This window comes from Sus scrofa, chromosome 14, assembly GCF_000003025.6.
Source record: "Sus scrofa isolate TJ Tabasco breed Duroc chromosome 14, Sscrofa11.1, whole genome shotgun sequence".
Taxonomy (NCBI): domain Eukaryota; kingdom Metazoa; phylum Chordata; class Mammalia; order Artiodactyla; family Suidae; genus Sus; species Sus scrofa.
This window is the reverse complement of record NC_010456.5, coordinates 134482705-134492838: the sequence shown is the minus strand read 5'-3', so window position 1 is coordinate 134492838 and position 10134 is coordinate 134482705. Positions and strand designations below refer to the sequence as shown.

At 53.2% G+C, this 10134-nt stretch overlaps 2 protein-coding genes across 5 annotated transcripts in view; one reads left to right on the top strand and one right to left on the bottom strand.

Moving 5' to 3' along the window:
- LOC110256807 (translation initiation factor IF-2-like) lies at positions 1699-4141 on the bottom strand. Its single transcript, XM_021073633.1, has one exon. It carries the CDS (start codon positions 4111-4113, stop codon positions 3028-3030), a length of 1086 nt encoding a protein of 361 aa, XP_020929292.1. The 5' UTR covers positions 4114-4141; the 3' UTR covers positions 1699-3027.
- CTBP2 (C-terminal binding protein 2) overlaps positions 4034-10134 on the top strand; it is a 159494-nt gene continuing 153393 nt past the window's right edge. Inside the window, exons 1-2 of one of the 4 annotated variants that reach the window (XM_021073628.1) lie at positions 4039-4163; positions 4469-4695. The gene's annotated coding sequence lies outside the window, so the exon portion shown is untranslated. Of the gene's footprint in view, positions 4164-4400; positions 4696-5070; positions 5172-10134 lie in introns of those variants that run through there. The other 3 variants (XM_021073631.1, XM_021073627.1, XM_021073630.1) reach the window with 3 other exon arrangements.

The following is a 10134-nucleotide window of genomic DNA, read 5'->3' as shown; positions in this document are numbered from 1 at the left end:
TAATCATAAGCATAAACTAAGAGGTTTGTGAGACATAAGCTTCTTTGCAACATTTCTTTCACTTTTTTTTGGTGCTTTTCAGGGTTGCACCCTCGGCATATGGAGGTTCCCAGGTTAGGGGTCTAATCGGAGCTACAGCTGCCGGCCTCCACCACAGCCGCAGCAATGCCCGATCCTTAACCCACTGAGCAAGGCCAGGGATCAAAGCCGAAGCCTCATGGTTCCTAGTCAGTTTCATTTCCACTGCACCACAACGGGAACTCCGCAATATTTCTTTAATATTGCAGTAAAATAATATGATTTACCATTTTTTCCATCTTTAGGTGTACAGTTCTGTGGCATTAAGCACATTCACAATTGTGCAACTCATTACCATCATCCATTTCCAGAACTTTCATCTTTCCAAACAGAAACTCTGTGCCCATTAAACAATAGCTCCCCTCTCTCCTCCTCCTTGTCCTTGGTCATTTGCCTATTCTAGAAACCTCATGGAAATGGAATCTTTTATCCTTTTGTGTCTGGTTTATTTCACTTAGCACAGTATTGTAAAGCTTTGCCCATGTTTAGCATGTTGGAATTTGCTCCCTTTTTAAGGCTGAATAATATTCCATTTGTGTGTGTGTGTGTGTGTGTGTGTGTGTATGTGTGTGTATAGACACTTTTTTTTATTCATCCTTTCATGGATATTTGTCTTATTTCCACATTTCGGCTATTGTTATGAACACCGGTGTACAAATATTTGTCTGAGACTCTGCTTTCCATTATTTTGTGTCTATAACTAGAATTGCTGGATTGTATAGTAAATTCTACATTGATTTTGAGGAACTACCAGACTGTTTTTCACAGTGGCGGCAACAATTTGCAGTTTGTACTTCTACCAGCAACGTACAAGTTTTCTAATTTTTGACTTTTTTTTTTTTTTTTTTTTTGGTCTTTTTTGTCTTTTTAGGGCCATACCCAAGGCACATGGAGGTTCCCAGGCTAGGGGAGTAATTGCAGCTGTAGCCACTGGCCTACGCCACAGCCACAGCAACGCCAGATCCGAGCCGCGTCTGTGACCTACACCACAGCAACACTGGATCCCCAACCCACTGAGCGAGGCCAGGAATTGAACCCAAAACCACATGGCTCCTAGTCGTATCCATTAACCACTGAGCCACGATGGGAACTCCTTATTTTTGACATTCTTACCAACATATTGTTTTCTGGGTTTTTAAAATTTTTTTTTTTTTTTTATAATGACCATCCCAACAGACATGAAGTGGTATCTTACTGTGGTATTGATTTGCATTTCCCTAACGATTAGGGAAATCTTCTCATGTGCTTATGGGTCACTTCTGTATTTTCCTTTGAGAAATGTCTATTCAAGTCTGGCCATTTTTTAATTGGACTGGGTTTGTTTTTTTTTTTTTTTTCCTGAGGGGGGATGTCTTTTTTAAAAAATTGGAGTTTGTGGAGTTGCTGTTGTTGCTCATTGGATTAAGAACCCGACACGTCATCATGAAGATGCGGGTTGGATCCCTGGCCTCACTGAGTGGGTTCAGGAACCCGTGTTGCTGTGGCTGTGGTGTAGGCCAGCAGCTGCAGCTCCACTTCGATCCTAGCCTGGGAACCTCCCTATGCCATGAATGCAGCCCTAAAAGGCAAAATAAACAAATAAATAAACAAATAAATAAATAAATAAATAAAATAAAATAATTGGAGTTTGAAATAACTCACATGTTGGAGGCAAATGGACTCAACATTTCAAAATATAGGGTATCAAGTTGAAATGACAAATGATTTTTGCTCCCAGGATGACTTTTTTTTTTTTTTTTTAAACGTTTTCAAAACAACACAGCATTTTCTAAGTTAGGTCAAATTGGTAGTAGCCATGAAAGTGGAACAAGTGATGTGAAAAATTAGCTGACGTTCCCTGTTTTCTGAGTGGAAAGAGGGCCACTCAGGACCAAAGATCATCTGTGAAATAAAGAAGCAGGAACTCGTCATGATTGTTATAGCTCACACCTAAGAAAGATAGAAACGCCTGTACCAGGAGCCCAGTACCCTGGGGGTGGGCGGGGTCCGTGTGCAGCCCAGAACTTTCTTAGGCTCGGTGACCTTGAGTCAAAACTGATGCGGAGGGGAGAGCCCTGAAGAAGTTTCTGGGGATGCAGGGTCGTCAGAAGATGGAGACCCCGAACACAGCAGGAGTCTGGCAGTTTTTCACCTGTACCGTAGACTCCGGAGCCACTCAGCTGGCCTGGCCCGGGCCTATTAGGACAAGTAGAAAACCAGCTTCGGACATCTTAGTAACTGAATTTTCTGAGCTAGTGCGTTTTAAATGCCTGGCCCGGCACTGCCAGCACTTCTAGGAGGTCTTCAGTGGGGTTTGAAAACCTATTGTTTGATGATAAAACGGTCATCCGGAGTCAAGGCCCCCACATTGCCTGTCGCACAGGCCAACCTGGGCGCAGCTTTAGCAAACGAGTAGCGAGAACTCACCCCCCGCTGCGGGCGGGCGCTGGAGTTTTAAAAATGTCAATAGACCGAGAGGCCTAGAGCAGAGCTCTTCGGGATGCAGAAGAGGGTCCAGCGGTTCGGTGGCCCTTTCTCTGGCCCCAGGCCCCAGCCCAAGTTTCCTCCGGTTGGTAGGGTGTGGTGCACTCCGGGTACGTGGGAGGCTCAACTCCGCCACTCAGATCCGGGCATGGCAGTCCCTGCGGCCTGCAGAGGCCAGACCTCACACACCCCTTCCCACGCCTTTGCTGCTCAACGTCTCAATCCAGTTCCTAACATCTCAATATGGTTTTTAAACAGATCGAGACTAAGGGCTCCATTCAGCCCAAGAGGGGCTCTTGCAGGACGCGCGGCCGATCTCAGAGACGTGAGATGAGTTTGGGGGGCTCTGGGGCGCAGGCAAAAGAGCCCTCCCAGCCCGCAGCCGCTGACTCCTTTCCGCAAACTGGGCTCCCACACCGCGGGTCACGGGCGTGCAATTTCGTCTAGGTGCGGCCGGCGCTCGGCCTGGATCCTGGTGTTCAGACACTAACCTCGGCGCGTTGGGGCGGCGCGCGAGCCCAGGTCCTTGATTCTCTGGAGCCGCTGCGGCCGCAGAGCGCCTCCGTCCCGCGAGGCCCGGAGCTCCCACCCAAGGCGAGGCTTTAAAAATAGCCCCGGCGAGATCCAAGCAACAGGAAGGAACATTTTTTTTTTTTGATGTGTAAAAAATGTTTTTGCTTCTTGTAGGGAACGCAACCGCTGCAAGTTCCAGCACACAGGGCTCCCTCTGCGCGCACCCACAGCTATCGCCGCCCCTCGGGCCAGGCGCGGGCACCGTCTCCCGGATCCGGATTTGGGGAGCGCAAGTGCCCCCTGTGGCCGGCCTGCGCCTGACCCCGCGGGCCTTGAGAAGGCACAGGCAGCCGGCGCGGGGGCCCGGGAGGAAGTTGGAGCCGTGGGGCCGGGAAGGGGGCAGGTCGTCGGCGCCGTGGGCCCGGCGGGGGCCCGAAGGAGCCAGGGCCGCCTCGGGGCGCCGCGCCGCGGTCCGCCCGGGCTCGCGTCCCCCCACGTGGCCGGCCGCCCGGGGCCCCACGTGGAAGGGGCGGAGGAGGAAGGAGGGCGAAGGCAGGGCCGGACTCCTGGCCGCCGCCGCCGCTGGACCCCCACCCCTGCCGCCAGGGCCCCAGCGTTACGCGAGGGCCTCCCGGGCGGGGCCTGGCCGGGGAGTGCCCGCCGCGCCCGGCCCCCTCGCCCGCCCGCCGCGCCTGTGTGCACTTTCGCGGAGCCACTAATCCCCGAGAGAGCCGATTTGTAGTGAAGAGTATCCGTAGGGGGCGAGGCCGGCCCATGTGGGGTTGTGTCATTGGTTTGCAAAGAGAGACCCCGCCTTTGCCCAAAAAAAAAAAAGAAAAAAGGAGAAAAAAAAAAAAAAAAAAAAAAAAAAAAAGGAGCGAGGAGTGAGCGGGCGGCGACCCTCACCTCGCCTCCCGCCTCGCTCCTGCGCAGCCAGCGGCCACCGGGAGACGCAGTCGGCGTCGCTTCTTTCCCTTTCCTTTTCTCTCCGTTTTCCTCCTCCTTCCCCGGAGGAGAAAACAAATAAAGAAGAGCAAATAGCCGGGAGGCGCTCGGCATCCAGGACGCTCCCTCCCCCGATCCAAGTTGGAATTAGCATCCTCTTGGGGGTGAGCGAAGCGCGGGGCGAGGGCGGGCCGGGGACCCCCAGCGCAGCCCCCTCCCGGCCGGCGGGCGTGGGGCCGGGACGGAGCTGGGGAGGATCGGGAGCCGGGTGGGCGGAGGAAGGGGGTGGGGTGGGTGGGGAAGTAGGAAGAGGCTCGGCGGTGAGGGGAGGAGGAGGAAGGGAAGGGGAGGGATAGGGTGGGGAGGGGAGAGAAGGGGGAGGAGAGGGAAGGGCAGTAGGGGGAGGGGCGGGGAGCTGGAGAGATTAAGTTTTTGTGTGTGTGTCCCTGTGTGCGTGTGTCATTTTAAGGTGGCCCGGGAGCGGCCCAGAAGAGCCGGCGGCGGCCCAAGGAGCGAGGGACGGAGCCGGGAGCCATGCCGCGCTGAGGGGGGGGCCGCACAGCCGCCGCCACCGCCACCGCCGCCGGGTGGGGTGGGAGGGGCGGGAGCCGCCGCCGCTGCCGCCGCCGCCGCCGCCGCCGCCGCCGCCTCCCGGGTGGGCGCCCTTCGCCTTGGACGCCGGCGGCCCAGGACGAGGTAAGGGGGGCCCCGGGGGAGGGCTGGGGCCGCCGCCGCCCCCGCCCCCGCCTCACCTGCGGCCACGGGCTGGGGGCGCCGCGCCCGCGCCTCACTGCGCCACTGGGGGAGGAGGAGGAGGGCGAAGGACACGGAGCCGGCATCCGAGGACATCTTTGGTCTGCGCCCCCGGCCCGGTGTCCCTGCTCGGCGCTTGGGGGTGGGCGCCGGCCTGGGGGTCCTTGCCCGCGCCCCCCCCCCCCGCCACCGCGGATCGCGCCCGCTGGCCGCCGTTTGCGCCAGGATTTTTGTTGTTGTGATGAGAGTTGATGAATGCGAAGTAGGCGGTCACCTTCCTTCCCATCAGGATTGGGAAAAAAAAAAAAAAAAAAAAAAAAAAAGAAACCCCGAGTGCGGCGGCGTCCGGAGGGCAGCGGCGGCGGCGGCGTCTCGGCGACGGTTTCCTAGGTGCCCCCGGCTCCCATTCCCCGAGGCCGGTGGGTGCGCGCGCGGGGGCTGCCAGCGACCCAGGCCGAGCGCGCGGCACGCCGCGGGGACAATACACCCGGATCCCTCGGGACCGGGAGTCCGAGCGCGCCGGGCCTTTCGCCTGCGGGGCGGGGGCGGGGGAGGGGAGCTGAGGGTCCACTGGGAAACCGGGGCGCGCTCGGCTCGGGGCCCCCAGGGGAGCGGCCCCTGCCGGCAGGGGATCCCGCGCGGCGCCCCGGGAGCGCAAGTGAAAGACGGGAAAGGAGGCGAAGTGGAACCCTTTTGTTTTGCCGGCCCCGCATTGTTGGCTTCTCCGGGCAGCCGGGCCACATCTGCCGCCGCCACCACCACTGCCGCGCCGGGCTCGGCCCGCCAAAGTCGCAGCGGGGCGGGGGCCCGGGGCGAGCCGGGCGGCGGGCGCGGGCGCGGGCGGGGGCCGGGCTGGCTGGGCATTTCCTCTGCCCGGCCGCGCTCCCGCCAGCACCACTTCCTCCTCGCCCGCCGCCGCTGCCGCCGCCGCCGCCGCCGCCGCCGCCGCCGCCGCCGCGAACCCGGCCCGCCGGCCTCCCCCGCCCTGGCCGCACTTTTCGGGTGGGGCGATCCAAAAAGAAAAAGTTTCGCAGGAGGGGCTGGCGGGGGCGCGCCCCGGGCCGCGGTAACTCGGCGCGGCGCAGCGACAGCCGGGCGGCCGCGGTCGCCTCTTCCTCCTTGTCCTCCGCGGCGCCGGACGGACCCGAGCGACCAGAGGGAAGCGCCTTTCTTTCTCTCCCTCGCGCTCTTCCCAACGCCCCGGGGCAAGTTGGGCAGAGGCGCCCGGGAGCCGAGGCGCGCAGAGATCTTTCACCAGCGGGAGGCCCGCGGCGTGGCCGGTCGTGCGCAGCCCACGCAGCTCCCTGGTGCTGGGAGGCCGCGGGCCCGGGAGCTCGGCGCGGTCACCGCTGGCCGCAGCGAGACACACACACGCGCACACACTCCCTCCGGTGGCTCGCTTGCCGCCGCCGCCGATGGTCACGGACACTGTGTGCGTGTGCGCGAGAGTGCGTGTGGTGCTTCCAGCCCCCGAATACTTTTTCCCGAGGCGGCCCAAGCAGCAGTTGGCTCCAGGGGTCCCCTTGTTTAGTATTTGACGGGGGAAAGGAGGAATTTTTGGTAGAAATCCCCGCTTGTTCTGCGACCTTGCGGTGGAGGCGGCTGGCAGTGGCCTACGTCGTGAAGCAGGGCTCACTTGCCCTATCCGGGGTAAACAGATCATTCTGGATTTTTCCCCTCTTTAAAGACTGGAGGATCGGGTTAAGTTCTTAGAGTCAGATGTGAATGGCTCGAAGGGTAGACAAGAGAATTCTATAAATATGCATTGGGAATTTAAAATGCTAAGTGCCTTATTTGCAATTCTGTTGGATATTGTAGAGACTGGTATATTTTTATCTGACATGGATAATTTGGCGGGGACGTTTATTTTGGTTAGTTTACTAAGTGATTCTGCCTCCCGACTTTGGCGAACTATGTATCAAATTCTCCGTACTACTCTTTCAAAGAAGACACTCTTCTTTGCTGGGTGCTTGGGTTCAAAGACAGTCTAAAATTTACCTCTTGTTCTGTACCTAAGACTGCTGTTCTGCCTCTAGGGTTCTCAAAGTAGAACTTGGTAGATTTCATGTACTTCGGAGTATTCCACTGTTTTGATTTTTTGAATAACATTTTTTACATGTTGGAGTAATGGGAGCTTAAAGGATCTTGTTTTCATAATTTGATTTCAAAGAGTACTTCTTAGAGCAATTATAAAGTAATATTCAAAATGCTCATTAAACAGTTTCAGTCAAACAGGCTTTAATATTGAAACAGCATTTCTTTTCTCTTTTTCAAGTACGAGGGTCTGTATCCCAGAGTTGAAACACTAAATATCCTTTTGTCTAGCATCAGATCTCTGAGCTGCTGCCACCGCTCCGGTCAAAACCCCTTTTTATTGCCCCCCAAAGAAAAGTTAACGAGAGGGTAGATTTCAAGCAAAAAAGCAGGCCCTCCTTGCAGAATAGGCTTCCATTTGCCATCGAAGTTGAATGTTAGCCGTGAATGCACTTGCCTTTAATGAAACCAGTTTAATCGTTCACACTTGATCAAGTATAACAGGACCAAACAAAGGAAATAAGCCAGCATATTTCTGTAGAGCATTGAGGGGTTTAGTGTAAGTGTTGGTGTAGGGTCACCCCCTCCCCCACTCTGTCCCCTGTACAGAGTGAAGGCAGAGAATTTATGGCATTGATTGGTTTTCTGTGCCTGAGGGGTAGAGGACCCCAGTTTGTCCTGGTAGAAAGCAGCTATTAGAGGGAAATAAAAAATCTTGGTTTTGGAGCTTGCTTTGGACCGGACAGGGTGCTTTTGGGTTTAAATCTTTTTCGTGTTTGGGAAGATAAAAAGCTAAGGGATATTTCCTCCCTCCTTTCTGATGGTGGGTTAATAAGGCTGGTGGGGGCTTTGGGTGACTCTGCAGATGGAGCTCAGAGCCCTGTCACTTTGGAGTTGACTTGGATCTTTGAAACTGGCCCTTGAGTGGGTGTTCTCCTGGGGGCAGGGGCGGGGGCAGGGCGGATTGTCTTTTCTTAACAGTGATGTCAACAACAATGACAACAACAGGGGGAAAAACATCTCTTTGTCCCTAAAGTGTATTTTTTTTTTTTACCGCCAGGCACGATTTGCAACTTCTGTTTGGGACTTGGTCACTGACTGTGTGAAGAAATACTTGCAAAGTGTGTCTCTTTAAAGTTAAAAAAGTAGAAAAGCTTGGCTACTTAAAAACAAACACTACTAGCATTGTAAAAATACACCAGTGACATACTTTGTGAGATATTTTGGCCTTTTAAGACTCAGGGCACACCTGTTCCTGTCGCTGTGGAGTCCAGTTTGCTTTCCCTGGCATTGTTAATCTGGCCTGTACACAAGATGAAACAGGAAAACTCGCTAGCTGTGTAATTATTAACTAGCCCATCAGGTGCCCTTTCAGGGAATAATCAATAACTTTACTCCTGACTTTTAAAACTCCCAAAAGAAATCGTTTTCATCAGTCTGAATGTGTTTTAAAAGGAGATAAAGTGAAACAAACAGCCACAGCAGCCACAGCACACAAAACTGCAAGATCAACCTGTAGCTTTTTCGGTGTTCTGAGAAGCTGGCTGCCGGGCCTATGAAGAATGAGTGGGTAACACGGGTACTGAACAAGCCTGGCGCTGGACTGGAAAAGCCCATTATCTCTGGGAACTTTGAAAATCCTAAAGCAAAAGGAGCTCAGGATGGCTCGCCCCATCTGAAATCCTTGAGATTCCGAACAAAAAAGGGCGGCCCCGCTGAGGTCTGGCACCAGAATGCCCTTTGCCAACCGTTCTCTTCCGTCATGAATCATTTTTGAAGGCAACGTTCTCCCCTTTGCACTAGCGCTTTCCCTAAATGGAAAAAATTTAAAGAGTTTACAGCAACGGTAGAATGGCCACCCCAGTTGTCATTTTTTACCACTGTCACTTCAGTGTAGAAGGGCTGTCATCGTAACGTATGTGAGTCCAGCCGGGGTCCCTCTGTTAATAATCTTTCTATCAGTGAAAAGCAGCAGCCCAAGTGTCTCGTGTCCCTGATGCAGGCCACAAATATGTATTCATATATATAGTACATGATGGGGAAAGGAAATTTATCTGTTCGGCAGGTCGTATTTCCACCGCCTGGCTGATACTTCAGTTTCAGAGGGTGGAACACATTTTTGTAGTAATTAAAAAGTGGGAGTGCAGTTTGTGTGACCCTTTGAATGGAAGTACTTGTACTTCACACCGTGTAAAATACCGGGGTGCCTTATCCCCCAGGAATCACTAGCTAAGGAATGTGTGTATGGACTTCCTTCACTGCACACGAAAATGCTGGAATGGATATGCTCTCAGAGGCTGTACTGCCTGGGCAGGTATCACTTTTCCTCCTTACAGCTGGTAACCAGCATGTCCTAATTTACACTGCTACAGTTAAAGTTACAGCATCCTGGGAAAGAAGGAAAAATGCAAGCCCTTTCCCCCCCCCATCTTTTGAAGTTAATTTTTATTCAAGTCTGTGTGCTTGATGGAATATGTATCAAAGACTTATGAAAGGATTTTAAAAAGAAACACACACCTATCTCTGGGTTTGGAAAATTATATTTAATCATCGCTAAAAACTTCGGAACCACTTTTAAGGTGTTCAGGGTTTCTTTTGATCATGATTTAATGGAGCGTAGCCAGAAGCCATCAATGCAATTCTAATGATCTTCCCAAATTAACGTTTGGGCTTCATCTGGAGTTTGCTTTTAGCCAGCATTATTAGTGTTTCAAGCCTAAATTATGGCTGCACTTGGGCCTTCAGGACCTCACCAGTGAAAAGAAGGGCTTTGCACATTGTGCAAAAAAAAAAAAAAAAAAAAAAAAAACCCACAAAAAAACAAAAAAACCGGGATTCACAAATGAATACAGAATGTACAATAGGGAGAGAGCCAGGCCATTGTTTGTGTGGAATGTTGACAATGGGAGCCGAGGGGCAGTTTCGCCTTCATTCTTCTAACTGCTCGAGAACACAGAAACTTCAGGAGCTTCGGACAGGATGGGAACCAGTCAACAATCATCGGTCTCTGCCAGGCATGGAAATCGGGGCTGCCGGCCTGCTCCCTCGCCAGAGTGTTTCTTAGAAGGCGGTCTTTTCTGGACTGCTCGGGAACTCGGTGTGCTTTTTCTCCGCTGTGAGCTGCTTTTTTGAAGAAAGCTCCTACAAGCAGATAGTAGGGTTCTTCAAAGAAAGTGTTAAAAAAACCAAAAAAACAACCCAGCAAACGCTTCTTCCCTTGAAATGCAGTCTTAGGAAATCATATTCAAAGCTTGCCAGAAATCGAGGCATCCGAAGTCACAGGAAGCAGTTGTGTTTATTTTTATTGCTCTCCTCACATTAAAGTAGTTTTTAATCTGTGTGTGGTGT

Bases quoted from the DNA above. Each gene is read 5' to 3' on its own strand.
- LOC110256807 (XM_021073633.1), bottom strand. From the start codon at position 4,113: ATGCCGAGCGCCTCCCGGCTATTTGCTCTTCTTTATTTGTTTTCTCCT.